The 15,453-nt window shown below is 34.5% G+C and overlaps 2 protein-coding genes across 9 annotated transcripts in view; both read left to right on the forward strand.

The window, feature by feature from the left end:
* Gyg (glycogenin 1) overlaps positions 1 to 15,453 on the forward strand; it is a 47,753-nt gene that overhangs the window by 17,657 nt on the left and 14,643 nt on the right. For 6 of the 8 annotated variants that reach the window (XM_073955873.1, XM_073955877.1, XM_073955874.1 and 3 more), the window contains exons 2-3: positions 7,577 to 7,887; positions 7,957 to 8,427. In XM_073955873.1, coding sequence (XP_073811974.1) covers positions 7,577 to 7,887; positions 7,957 to 8,427 — 782 coding nt within the window. Of the gene's footprint in view, positions 1 to 7,576; positions 7,888 to 7,956; positions 8,428 to 15,366; positions 15,442 to 15,453 lie in introns of all 8 variants that reach the window. The other 2 variants (XM_073955876.1, XM_073955878.1) reach the window with 1 other exon arrangement.
* The window catches only part of LOC141386959 (uncharacterized), a 54,629-nt gene that overhangs the window by 17,654 nt on the left and 21,522 nt on the right, over positions 1 to 15,453 (forward strand). The window lies entirely within an intron of this gene.

Consider the following 15,453-nt stretch of genomic DNA (forward strand, 5'->3'; position numbering starts at 1 on the left):
CAGAAGTAAATAGAGGAAAAAATCCCATAGCCAAGCCAGAAACCATCAACTAAAAACTGCATTATCATGAGCAGAGACATGTTTAGTTAGAGTACTAAAAGTCGATAAACATATCATCGGGGTTGCCACAAAATGCCGGTTCACTAAATTGCTGTATCTTCTCATGCATCAAACGACCACCAAACAATTCCCTTTTCGCATCCCCTCGACACACAGGTAGTTATTTTCTTAATTTAGTTTTAAACGATTTTCTTTATTGTCCTCTGCTTAAAAATTTAAAATTATTATTTTTAATATTTTTGGCTATTTTTGGTTTGCTTTTTAATTTATAATTATTTTGAAAATCTTAATATTTTTTTAAGTCTAATCCATTCTTTTTGTGTTTGTTGTTCGTTAGTATTGTGATTTTGGAAAAAAACGCTAATGAAACATCACTGAAAACTGATTGTTGTGCTCTCTCTCTCCTCTAATATTCAACTAATCAACCAACTACCAATCAACAAATTGAGAATTTTTTTTCTTAAAACTACAACTTTTTTATACAATTGTAAATAATATTGGTAATGTACACTTTAATAAAAACAAACTTTTGACATTGTATTTACAAGAAATTAATAATTATTTGGTTTTAATTATGTATTAATCTAGAATAAGTAATGCTGCTTTTTTCACATGACATTTTTGACAATACAAACAAAGGTTTTATGTAGTATTTTTATCGATATTTTAAACTTCTGCGATATACAATACTATATTTATAGTTGTTGTGAACATAATTAACGAATAACTTGAAATTTTATTAACCTATAAAAAGGGCTGACTTTAAAGAGTTCAATATTTTGTAACCCATTAAATTTAACATTAATTTAAAATCATTCTTTATCTTACCAAATGAGATAGAATTAGAAAAAACATTTTAAAATATTTCTCCAAAAAGATCCATTTATTGGTGATTATTCTAATGGTAAATTCCCAGTGAGTTTTCTCACCCTTTCCTTTAAGTTAAAACGGGGTGTTTTCGCCTTTCACGGGGAATTTTCTTTTACAATAAGTCTGAATATTTCAGGCGATGGCATACGAGTTAAGGTCTCGGTTCATAAGTGGCTGGCATTTTTTGCCTAAATTATTTCTGGTAAAAGACTAAAGGGCAGCCTAGTTCTAATTTGGCACGGCCGTGTTTTATTATTTTATCGGAAATGACTTGAAAAACATGTAAGAAAAGCGTTAAATTCGGTCGGGCCGAACTTTTTATACCCTCCACCACAAATTTCAGCCATTTCGGTGGATTGATGTGGCCACAACCTTCAAAATACCGAAATTCGGAAGGTACCGTTCTATGGGGGCTATATGATGGCGTAGACCTATACCTACAAATATCTGGGGGAAAGTTTTATACGCCTAAAGAAGACTAAATACCAACTTTCAGCCATCTCAGTGTGATAATGAGGCTAAAACGTTCAAAATATCGAAAATCGGGAGATATTGTATTATGGGGGCTATATCAACACGTGGACCTATATAAAAATTTTATGGTAGAAATGTTTCTTAGCCTCTGGAAACACAAAATACAAAGTTACAACCGATTCCTTGGTCAAATGGGTCTAATACATTCAAAATATATTAAAATGACGCGTACTTTATAAGGGATCTTATGTGGGGGCTATACCAAAACGTGGACTTATATAACCCAACTTTGGTAGGAATGCTTTCCAAATTACAACCAATTCTGTGGTCAAGTGGGTCTAATACATTCAAAATATATTAAAATGACGCGCACTTTATATGGGGCCTTATATGGGGGCTATACCAAAAAGTGGACGTATATAACCCAACTTTGGTAGGCATATTTTTGGCCTCTGGAGGCACAAAGTACTAAATTACAACCAATTCGGTGGTAAAATGGGCCAAATATCTTAAAAATTCCTTAAAACGACGACGCGTCATTTTGTATGGGGGCAATATGAAAGCGTGGACCTACATAGCCCGCTTTCAATACCAAAAGTCCTACGTAAATATAACTTATTTTCCCAAAATTTCATCAACCTACGTCAATCCGTTCGGACGCTAGAGTGATTTCCACAGACGGACAGACGGACGGAAATGGCTATACCGACGTAGAATTGCACGCTGATCAAGAATATATATACTTTGTGGGTCTACAATGATTATTTCGAGTAGTTACAAACGTAGTGACAAACTTAATATACTCCCATCCTATGGTGGAGGGTATAACAATTACATGCTTCGTATGCACCCAGGCCTTTACTCTCTTATCACAAAAAATATATTTTATCCATAAACATTTGAGATTACCCCTAATAATGCTGTCCAAGTGGGTGCCCGGTCGGATCATTTGGTTGTATGTAAGAAATTTAACTTTGAAAAGACCTTTGGTGCATGAAATTAATCTTTATTCTCTCAGAAGATACAAAGGTCCATTTAACAGGTCACGGAAAGAGTACCCCAACAAGACAAAATCCTTCAAGCTATCAAAATTTTCGTTTACGTTTTCATGCAATTAATTCTACTCCGAATGAGTCGTTCAGAGATAAACTCGTGGATGTTTTCTTTTACTATTGGATGGATTTAAAAACGCAAAACAACCAATTTGGAGTCACTAAAAATACAATTTTCATATTAAAAATGAGTGTCAAGAATGATAACTTCTACATTAAGTTAACCGGAACGCTATAAATCTGTTCGGAAAATCCAAACTATAATTAAAGAAGATTTATAATAATGGCGGATAGTCTTTCAAACCTCTTTCTAATTCCACATGATTTCGACTTATCCTACAACTACGAGGTTCCCTGAATTTGATTACCAGAATGTGTATTTTTTCCTGTCCTCAGCCAATATTTCTTTCACTCTTTTAATGAACTATAAAATTCAAAACATTAACTTCAAGGTAGTATTCCTTATTGACCATACGAGCTTGTGACAAGTATTCATGCTTTGTTCGGTCTTAGCTCTTCTCGACGTTCCCATTGGGATGATTGGGCTTTGGTTTCAATGTCATAGATATACCCATGATTTGAGGTAATATGGATCGTCGTTGACGATGTTCAACAGGTCCTGACCAATGGTGACGAGTCTAGATTTTCAAGCATCGCGCCCAGAACTATAATGATTAATAATGGTGCTAAAGTGCAACCTTGTACTCAGTTGGTTGTTGAAAATTAACATAATGTGTTGCATCCATATCGGTCCCGAACATTATAGGTCTGTTCGATAACCCAAAATTTTTACAAATCTTTACAAAATGCTGTTCGATAAAAAAAAACTTGTTCAGTGAAAGAGAACTGAGAAGTTTTGCAAGAACTTGCACATTCTTAATGCACAAAATCGAACTGAATTTAAATTGCATTTACTAATTTTAATATGGCAATACTTTAGCAACATTCTATTGAATTGTACTGAGTAACAAGGAATGGATATTGCAGTGCGAAATGATAAAGCAGTGCAACAAAAAATGTGCAGTGCAAAGAACAAAATACATGGTAACCAACAATCAGCTGATTCATAAATGCAGAAACTGCCATCTGTCAGGGTAAAATTAAATGTCCATCCTAATGCAAATTAACGTTTCCATCTGTCTAGGGTATAAAATGTCATATATTGTTATATTTATTGCTCTGTTCCTTTACTTGCCTGAGGTTACCATTTCGTACCATTTTTAACCTGCAAAGTGTACCCTTACTTTAAATAGCGTACAATATGTATGAGAGCAGTTCAACACTTTTACCATTTTCTGCCACTGCTACCATTTTTGAATGTAAAGGAACAGGCCATATGTCATTGCCAAAAGTATACTCGTACAACTTCTTTATTTGGATTGTGCCAATAATATGTCTGTCCGTGTACTCGATAATTTGTAATAATTATTACGACTGTTTCGAATTTTGGCAATTCTATAATTGAAAAGTTCCTAAAAAAAATGCGGAGGGTAAAGTAACCATTTACACTATGCAACACTGAAAATGCAAACAACTTATAGTATGCATTTTTTGAAAGTAGATATTTAGACTACAAAAACCCAGTAGGGTTTTGTCCTGTCAGATCAAGTTCGGATTTTATGGCCTCATCTAAACCGGGCTAAATCTGCACTTTTTTGCATTTATCAGGCCTTTATCTCAGAAACGAATAGGAATTTTGCCTTGCTGTCTTTAACAATATTGTAGCCCTAAACTAGTAGAACTTATCTTTTGAAAAAACTACATAAGAAAAACTCCATTTAGGGCATCAAAATATAGAAAATATTACATAATTGCTGAAATTCTGATCAGTATCGGCTAAACTATTGGGAGTTGAACCAAGTAACCCTTGCAAAAATCTTCCAAATAAAGTTCTCAACAATTCTTTAGAACATTCTGAAACTCTAAAATGCTTACTTCATGTTGTTTCAGCGGTATTTTGCATCATATCTTTTACAACACGTATTTCAAACACAGTTCACATCAACAGTTTATTCTCGTATATCGGATTTCACTACATTATTGAAATTTTTATTAAATCGTCGTTGAAAAATGTTCTGAAACAACGGCATAGAGGCATTTTACAACGATGACATGTTCTGAAGAGTTGTGTATTACATTCCAGGGAATATTTTTCCAAAAGAAAATATTCAGAAAAAATTAACGGTTTTGGAGATACGGTGCGAAATGTATAAAAATTGTGGAATTTTTGCATATATTTTAAAATTTGAGGCAATAAATGCAGTTTTTCGAGTTCATTATTTCTCCAAATATTCAGTTCGAATTGTTTGCACAAGATCACTTTAAAAATTTTGCACACAGCGATTCTCTCACAATCTGAGCCGAGTGCTTGGGATCGTTACCATAAACGATCACAAATCCGGCTTTTAAATATACTTTTTTCTCATTCCATAATTTTACATAATTGAAATTGAAACTGCACTAACTTTATAAATAAATTTCTCCTACTTTGAATATTTGAAAAATATACCCTTCGAAATTTTTTAAAGCGACTCTTTAAGCAAGGGAAGAGTTTTAAAATCTTATACGGATCTAGCGAATTGATTTGTGTTTTTTCTCAAAGTTTCCCTTTTTTAATGTGTGTATAATTTTTCTTAAATTCTATGTATTTATATGTAGTTTTTTTTATTTATTTATCTAACAACACGCGTATTGTTTAAACCAAACTGCTGGAAACAAGTGTTGTATAATAAAATATATGTTTTAACATTTCATGTGGAGCGAAATTCCCAGGCAGATGTGTGCGATAAACAAAATAAGAAATGAAATATTATCTTTTTATATCGAAGTGTGTGTAGTTTATTTTTAATTATTGAAATGATGCTGGGGAATATTGACTATTGCTATGCCCCAAAAACTTGTTCTAAAAAATGGCAACTCTTTTTGACATCAACGTGATAAAAATAAAGGCGAAGATAAAAATATCGCTTGTGTTGAGTGATGTCGTGAAAAATGTGTTACTAAACGAAATATACACACAAATTAAAAAAAAAAAAAAAATAAAGAACACCAATCTTTGCTCTGTAGGTCTATTCTGTAACTTTTATCGATAGAAAAGCTGTTAAAATTTCTTTTGGTTTTATAACAACTACAAAACAAACAAATGAAATTGTAAAATAAACAATGAGTGAAGTTGTTAAAAAGTTACTGAATAGGCGGGCTGTTCCAGAAATGTTTTTTTGAAATTTTGACAAAATTTTCCTTTAAAAATTTGTCAAAAAATTCAAAAATAGATAGAGGGGAAATAGATGTACTCAAGGCATATTTATAGAGGGTAGAAGTGACAATCAGCTGTTTTTTATTTTTTTTTTGTGCAAATCGGGGTTTTAAAATAAATTTGAAATGTTCTACCATAACATGCTTCTTTTCATCCTAAACGTGCAAAAAAAGGATCTGCGACACTTCCGAATGCTGGTTCAAATTTGTTCCATTTTTAGAGGCATTTCGAAATGTATTTAGATTTTTTCTGTGAAAAATTTAAGAACGACCATATTCAATATTTTCTTCGAATTTTCATTTTCAATAACAACAATTTGTTAGTTGTTGTAATTCATGCATCTACCTTCTATAAATATGCCTTCCATGTACTCAATTTTCTAAATAATTGATTTGAAACTTTTACTCAACCACCGATATAACAATAATTATTATTCCTGTAGGCCTATTCTGTAACTTTTAACAACTATCGATATTGTTTAAACAAAGTAGTTAAAAAGTTACAGAATAGGCTCCCTGAAAATTTTTATTTGTTAAGACTGGAGGTTGAGGAAGTAAAGGCCTGCGTACATAAGCTGCTCTGCCTGATTGCCTTGCTTTGCTGCTTCAATAAAAAATAAAAGAACAAAGAAGGCCGACCCAATTTCCAACTGATGGCAACCCAGTTCGAAATTTCGTCTTTATTCTATTATTTTTATTACGTCAGAAATGAAGCAGGTAAGCAAGGCAATCAGGCAGAGCAGCTTATGTACGCAGGCCTTAAAGGCCTCGCTACATAAGCTGCTTTGCCTGATTGCCTTGCTTACCTGCTTCATTTCTGACGTAATAAAAATAATAGAATAAAGACGAAATTTCGAACTGGGTTGCCATCAGTTGGAAATTGGGTCGGCCTTCTTTGTTCTTTTATTTTTTATTGAAGCAGCAAAGCAAGGCAATCAGGCAGAGCAGCTTATGTACGCAGGCCTTTAAGGCCTGGGTACATAAGCTGATTCGCCTGGTTGCCTTGCTTTCCGGCTTCATTTCTGACATAATAAAAATAAAAGAATAAAGAAGGCCGAGCAAATTTCTAACTGGGTTGCCCTTTTCTTTTTTATTCTTTTATCAGAAGGCAAGCAGGCGAGGTAGCTTATGTACCTAAGCCTTAAGGCATCGATATTTGTTTCCACAATTTACACGTTTTTTTCCATTAAAAACTGCAAGCCAGAATTTTTATGTCTACTTTGGAAATAATATGCCCAGATTGGGCGCAAAATTCTTTTTATTGGCAACACGTCCATACCCAGTTACCGACAAATGTCGTTAAATTGAATATTACATTTACCGACATTGTCGGTAAGTTACCGACAGCAACAGTGTTGCTAACTTATATTTAAGTGTTAAAAGTCTAACGATTCCTTCGTTAACTGAAAAAATTAGATACATAAAAAGAATTCCACGAAAGAAAAATTAAAATAACACCATGCATCATCAAAATAAGTACAAGGCTAAATAAATAAATGTTTATATAAACACAAAACTAAAATTATTTATTTTCACAAAAAATAACAAAATATTCATGCAATAATTACGATTTTCAGCCAAGCTAATAAACAACTAATAAACCAGCCAACCAACAACAATACCTTGACATGCTTAATAAATTGTGTTAATAAGTTTATGAAAAATTAAACAAAATTACATTGTAAATATGCCAAATTTCCTGATATCAGTTGCCAAAACAGAAAAACAGATACAACTAAGGAAAAAAATAATGCAATAAAGCATGATGAAAGCTTATAATATGCCTAAAATGAGCAACATAATAAATAATTTAAATAAATTTATAAATAAATATTTAATTTCCTTAATTTTGTTTTTCATTACAGAATTTGCTTGGGTAACGTTAACCACAAATGATACCTATTCATTGGGTGCCTTAGTGTTGGCCCATTCTTTAAGAAGGGCCGGTACAGTCCATAAATTGGCCGTATTGGTGACACCTGGTGTTTCAGAGTCAATGCGCGAGAAGCTTAAAGACGTGTACAATGTTGTACAAGAAGTCAATGTTATGGATTCACAAGACGCGGCCAATTTGGCTCTGTTGTCAAGGCCCGAATTGGGTATAACATTTACCAAATTACACTGTTGGCGTTTGGTGCAATTCGAGAAGTGTGTATTCTTGGATTCCGACACCTTGGTAAGACAAACAACCTCTATCACTCCTTATAAATTAAAAATAACTTTCCCCTTATTCCTTCTTCTTTAGATCTTACAAAATTGTGATGAACTATTCGAACGTGAAGAATTCTCTGCCGCCCCCGATGTAAGCTGGCCAGATTGTTTCAATTCGGGTGTCTTTGTCTACAAACCCAGCCAGGAAACATATAATAAAATTGTAGAATTTGCTCTGAAAAATGGCAGTTTTGATGGTGGCGATCAAGGTCTACTGAATCAGTACTTTGCCGATTGGGCTACCACTGATATTACGAAACGTTTACCGTTCCTCTACAATGTTACCGCCTATGCTTCGTACTGTTATTTGCCTGCCTTTAAACAATTCAGAGATAAAATTAAGATTTTGCATTTCGCCGGTAAAATGAAACCCTGGTTGATGCATTACAATTCCCAATCGAAGGTTGCCAGTGTACCAACCGATTATAGTCATGCCAACGATTTAATTCAAATGTGGTGGAATATTTTCTTCGATCATGTTCATGCTCAATTGAATACAAATATGGTAAGTGTTGAAAATGTTTTGTTTATTTGTTTAACATATTTTTATTTGAGTATATTTTTGTTGATTTTTTCCTCTTTTTCGGTTGGGTTTGATTTCACTTTCCGTTCTTTGGGTTTGAATTTCTTTTCGCTTTATTTGTTTCGTTTCGTGATTTTGTTAGTTATTTTCGTTTTTTCGGATCTTTTCTTATTTTTCCAAAGAAATTTCTTTGTTTTTGTAGAATTTATGGACAAAATTTTTTTCTTTGCTGCTTTAAGAAATGTAGAATTTACCTCGAATATGTTTACTTTAAGTGTGAACAATTATTAGATACGGTCGAGAATCGATAAAAATTTAAGGGACACAAAATATATGGTTGGTCCAGCAACATATTTATAATACGCCATATTGGTCTCAAAATATGTTTGCCTCGTCAATATCCCTTCTCTGCGTGTTTAGAAAAATTTCTCTAGGATAAAGTTGGCAAGTATTAGGTTGATACCAGTACATCAACCTTAAGCAAGTTCTCAGCAAACAACTGTAGAAATTTTTCTCTCATTTCGCTCTCTTTTACTGAAGTTTTGTGTAAAAAGACACTATTTACTAAAATTTCGTAACAATTATTACAAATTATGACGTAAAATACACAACTATTATGAACCCCTAAACTAGTTCAAATAAAATCATTTCTTTCAACAGTTTGACTGAACTTGAGAGTGTTGAATATAAACATTAATGTAAGGATTTCTGTAAAAAAAACAATAGAAGAAGGTATATATAGAGCGCGAAAACCTAGCTTATCCAAGGAACTACTGATAGATTAACGATTGCAGAACGCCAATGGACACCTTTAATCCAGCGACTTCCGAGATCATCCTTTATGATATAAATTTCTTGTATTGGAAGAAGACCTTCTAAAAGTTTTTATCCCTCGGTGTTTCCATTGCAAGCACACTCATTATTCTACTGTTCGACCAGTAGTATTCCATCTTCGATTTGGTAAAATTTGGTTTCTTCTATGGTGGAGAGCGATTCTTCCTCCATACCCTGTATGCGACACCTTTTACACTTTATCGCTTTCGTAAATTTCATCGACTAAGCGTTCACATTAAGTCTCGATTACAGTATGGATGTTCCCTGAACTATATATGTTTATATTTTCTTTTTGTAAGAGTACTTCTTCCTCCAATAACTTTACCTTTATCGCAGCATTATAATTGGTCACTAGTTTTGCAGCCGATTCATCACGTTCCGTTTCAGCTGAACAACGCGGCGGTCACTAAATACATTACAGTGTCATTACTTCTGCCTTTCACCTCGCTTGCCTCTTGGTTAGCCACTAGTAATTCTTCCTTGGCCAACTTGGTTTCCTCAGCCACACGGCCTTCTCATGGTCTCGTTCCTCACATAAACAAACATTTAATTACTTCCATTCACATTCGTATCACTGGTTCCCGCAACTCCATTTTCTTAATAAACAATCGAACATTTTTCTTCTTAACAATGTTATTTTCTGCTGCCTACTTCGGTGTTGCAGCCAGTTTACTTTCGTACTGGGTTTCATTAATCTCATCAATCGCTCAGTTGATGGGACCAAGAAGTCTACCCTTTCGCTTTCCTTGAGGACAATCTCCAGACATGAGTGAAAGTAAAAATAATTTTATTAGAATTAACCTAGCTTAAACTACTATGTAATACAGAGAGTGCACTAGCGTACGAACACATCTGCCACAAATCTTATGGAGAGGTCATACACACACTTATGTAGTTATCTCACATGTGGCAAGCAAACATGCTTATCAGTCTGCAACCCAGTAGTGCGATTCTCTAATACATTTTTTGAGTTACCGACAAAAATCGGTCAAATTAAAACGCAAAATTATGAATGAACAAGTAAAAACGGCGTTAAGTTCGGCCGGGCCGAACTTGTTATACCCTCCACCACAAGTTGTATTGAAGTAAAATGGAATAATTTTTTCTTTTCGTGTATGAAGAAGACTTAATTCTACATTTCAGCAATTTCGGTAAAACAATGTGAGGCACCATTCTATGGGGGCCATTTCAAAACGTCGATCTATACCGACAAATTTCTTACGGAAAGTTTTTAGGCTCAAAGAAGACTAAATACCAAATTTCCTATATTTCGGTAAGAGAATGTGGCTAAAACTTAAAAAATACCGAAAATCAAGAAGTACGATTCTATGGGGATATAGGAAGGCGTGGACCCATACTGATAATACTCTTCTGGAATATTTTATAACTCTTAGAAGACGAAATAACGAATTTCAGCCATTTCGGTTGGATATTGACGTCGCAATCTTCAGTATTACGAAAATCGGGAGGTACCGTTCTATGGGGACTATTCGAAACATGGACCTATACCGACGAATTTTAGTCAGAAATGGGGCAATATGAAAGCGTGGACCTGTACAGACATATTTCTGGCGAACAGTTTTATATCACATTGAAGACTAAATACTAAATTTCATCCATTTTGGTGGAATATTGAAGACACAACCTTCAAAATACGAGGAGGTACCTTTCCATGGGGGCTATATGAAGGCGAGAACCTATACCGACAAATTTAGAGGGGAAGTTTGAGTAGCCCCAACGAAGTCTAAATACCAAATTTCACGCATTTCGGTGGAATATTAAGGCCACAACGTTCAAAATACCGAAAATGGGGAGGTACCGTTCTATGGGGCTATATGAAGGCATGGACCGATACCGACAAAGTTCTGGGGGAAAGTTTTATACCACCAACGTAGACTGAGTACCAAATTTCAGCCATTTCGGTGTGATAATGAAGCGAAAACCTTCAAAATACCGAAAATCGGGAGGTACCGTTCTATGGGGGCTATATGAAGGTGTGGACCGATACCGACAAAATTCTGGAGAAAAGTTTTATACCCCTAAAGAAGACTACGTACCAAATTTCAGCCATTTTGGTAGGATAATGAAGCTAAAACCTTCAAAATACCGAAAATCGGGAGGTACCGTTCTATGGGGGCTATATGAAGGTGTGGACCGATACCGACAAAATTCTGGGGGAAAGTTTTATACCCCTAAGGAAGACTACGTACCAAATTTCAGCCATTTTGGTAGGATAATGAAGCTAAAACCTTAAAAATATCGAAAATCGGGAGGTACCGTTCTATGGGGGCTATATCAAAACGTGGACCGATATATCCCATTTTCAATACCAACCATCCTGCAAGTAATAAAAACTTCTGTACCAAATTTTGACTCTCTATCTTTAAAATTGCGAGCTGTATCTTGATTTCAACAGACAGACAGACGGACGGACTGACGGACGGACGTACGGACGGACAGACGGACATGGTCAAATCGACATAGAATTTTATGCTGATCAATAATATATATACTTTATAGGGTCTCCGACGAATATTTCGATGTGTTACAAACGGAATGACAAATTTAATTATACCCTCCATATGGTGGAGGGTATAAAAAATTCACTCTTGCTATCGGTAGAACTTTACGACTAATTTTTATTCGTCGCTAACTTACCGAAAAACATCGGTAATTACCGTAATTATAAAAGAATTTTAATTTTTTCCGACAATTGTTGGTAACTCAAAAAATTAGTTAGAGAATCGCACGACAGTAATCTAAAGGCCTCGGTCCATAAGCTGCTGACTTTCTTGTTTACGTTATTTTTGGTAGAAGTCTAAAAGGAAAAGGGTCATCTAGTTCGGATTTGGCACGGTCGTTCTAAAGATCATTTTCTTACCACATGCTTGTCTTAATCAAATGAACTAAAATTTGATTTTGATGTGAAAATAGATCCCTCTTTATCTAAATATTTCTCCTCTATACTTATCTGTGAACAAAAGGAATTCTGTGGAAAGAAGATCTGCTAAAAGTCTTCTATGGAAAAATTATCTTCTAAAGTTCTTCTATGGGAAGAATACATTTCATAGACCTTCTGTGGAAATAAGACCTTTTGAAGGTCATCTATGGTGTACACAATCTACGAGTTTGCATCGTTGCTTATTCTTATTACATGGCCTAGCCAACGCAGTTGTTGTATCGCGATACGTTTAACTATCAGTCGACATCAGTCGTTGTATAGCCGATACAGCTCTTGGTTCATACGATGTCGACACAATAATATTACTATACTATATTTTTATACCCTCAGCATTTATCCTAACGAGGGTATATACAGTTTCATATGGACAACATGTGCCTCACCGAAATAATGGTTTTAGACCCCAAGTACATATGTTTGAACGAAATATGTTTCAGACAATTTGGAGTCGATTTCGCAATGTTCGTCCGTCTGTCTGGCTGGACCGCACGATAACTCTCGAACGGATTAACCGATTTGGTCCAAAATTTGGCTTTCGTAATATTTTTTCCAAACTTAGTTTATGTCCGAAGATGGGCCATATGGGCCCATTCCATCGGTTCCTCCCAAAAGTTCAAATTTTTCGCAAAAATTATGCGCACGATAACTCTCGATGGGACTAACCGATTTGCTCCATTCATATCGTAATATTTCGGAAAAGGGCAGTTTAAGACCTCCTCTCGAATCCTTTAGATTTTTGTTCTAACAACTTGTATTCGCTGCCCCCATTACGATGGTGCAAGTTTTTTCTGGGGCAAGTCCATATTTCCTGGGAAAAGCTGTAAAAAAACCGCTATGGCACCAGGTGTTGTGGTTGGAGCGCGCGGTAACTAGATCTAAAATTTGGCAATTGTAATATTTTACCCAAAATCAACTTCTAAGGTGGGTCTTATAGGTCCACTCCTTTGGGTGCCTCTCCCTCAAAAGTTCCAAACTTTTAGCTAAAATTGTGAGCACGATAACTCTCGAAGCCAGCAACCGATTTGGTCCCTACTTCTGGACACCGTAATATCTTTACGAAACCATAGATCAGGTTGGAATATTGTCCATATATGTCAACTCCTTTTGGTACATCCCACACCAAATTTCGGAAAAGTGCTGGTTAGGACCTCCTCTCAAATTGTTTTGATTTTTCTTGCAAGAGGTTGCACTTAAGGCTTCTATTACGATGGTACAGTTTTTTCAGTGGCAAGTTTCTACTTCTTGAGAAAACGACCCGAAAACTGTAAAAAAAAACTCCTACGAGCAGCATGTGTAGTGGATGGACGCACGACTACTCCCGAACCGAATACTGCGTTGGTCCTCACATTGCATATCGAAATATTTCTTCAAATATTATATGAAATTCGTAGTTGGTGCTTAAAGGTCCACTCCTTCCGGCACACCCGCCACCCATTCCGTTTCTAAAATTATCGAAAGCAAAACTCGTCTATTACTCTTTTCGGTTTTCATCTTTAACTAAAGTGCAGTACACATTATGTGTGTTCGTTTACTCAAAATTTGTACAAATTATTACTGGACGTTATACAGTATAATGCAAAATACCTTAGTCGTTTACAAAAATTTACTGGACTTGTACAAATTTGTACAAATTATTGAGTAAACGGACACACCTATAATGTGAGTTCGTTTACTCAAAATTTGTACAAATTGTTAATGGTTGTTGATCGTTTACTCTACAGTACAATACAAATACCTTAGCCGATTACAAGAAGTTACTGAACTTGTACAATTTGTTGATTAAACGAACACAACTATTGTCCGTTTTGCATGACGACATGGTGGAATAAGAACGTGTTACATCGATAACAATAATCGGACCTTTTACCACACAAAACGTCAAAATTTGTTCACAATAACACATTACTGTGAATTGTTTGTTTACCTTTTGTATGTAATTTTATACACAATAATGCATTTTGACAATTAGTGTGATAATCAGCTGTTTTTGCCGTTGTACCTGTATTATTGTGCCATGCTATAAACAATCGCTGGCAGGGAAAACTAAAGCCGATAATGATTTTCCCCATAATTAAATTTCACAATGCAAATAAGTTACATATATGCAATTTTCGGCTAATACCGTTATACTGTTAACGATTATCATCTCTAGGATAGACCACAAATAGTGGAAAAGTTTTAAATTGTTGAAGCGGGGTACACACGACCAGTTTTGTTCAAATAATCGGTTGCATGCCAGTGTGGCCGTTCATTTTTGTCAGTCATCAGGCAACCACAAAATATTTTAGAGTTGCTGGACAGTTATCGATATTTCCGAAAAATCGACAGTCAATACTCATCGTGTGTACCCCGCTAAGGCCCTTCTTACCGATGGTTTAAATTCAAACAAATTTAAAAAAGGCAAAACTTAGTTAAAATTTCTACTTCATTTTATTTATTTTTTGGTTTCTTATGTCATGTTCACACGAGCGTTTCAATTACGTTGTTCGCCTGTCGAACGAGGTACGCGAATTAACCCGTTTCCACGACACCATTCGTAATTAACAGAAACATAAACAAAATTTTCTTAATTTTTGTTTCCTTGTTTTCACGAAAATTTGAACAGAAAACACATAAAATGTACATTAGATGAACAGGAAAAGCAATAGACTTTCCTTCAAATGTATCTTCTATATTTAACTACACACATTTCATTCATTTTTTTTCCATAAATTCTGAATAATTTTGTATTTTCAATATATTTTTATATGTTTCTATTTTCAAAATTAAAAAGAGAGAGAGACATGTTAAAACAATGTTTGTGTATTCAGACTTTCAGTCATTTGTTTCTATTTTGTTTCTGATTTTTTATGCGATTTTGAAATAATGAACAGGAAACACAACCATCTTCCTTCTGCATCTACATAAAATGTTTATTTCAATAATTTTCATTCATCTTTTTCCTTTTTTCTAAAAATACTTGTGTTTTCAACAAATTTTTCAATTTTGAATTTAGACATGTCATTAGTTTCTGTTTTCTGTTTTCCTAATTTCCAATTTTTTAGAGATATGTAGTTATTTCGAAATTCTACAAAACTTGTATATATCGTAAATACGAAATAAATTTTTTTCTTGTCCTTCACAAGCTTACACTTCTTAAAGAAGTTAAAAAGGAGGACAATACACACATAGAAGATAAACAAAATAAAAATGAGAATGAGGTAAGATGCGAG

This window comes from Musca autumnalis, unplaced genomic scaffold, assembly GCF_047663935.1.
Source record: "Musca autumnalis isolate F117 unplaced genomic scaffold, ASM4766393v1 scaffold_5, whole genome shotgun sequence".
NCBI lineage: Eukaryota > Metazoa > Arthropoda > Insecta > Diptera > Muscidae > Musca > Musca autumnalis.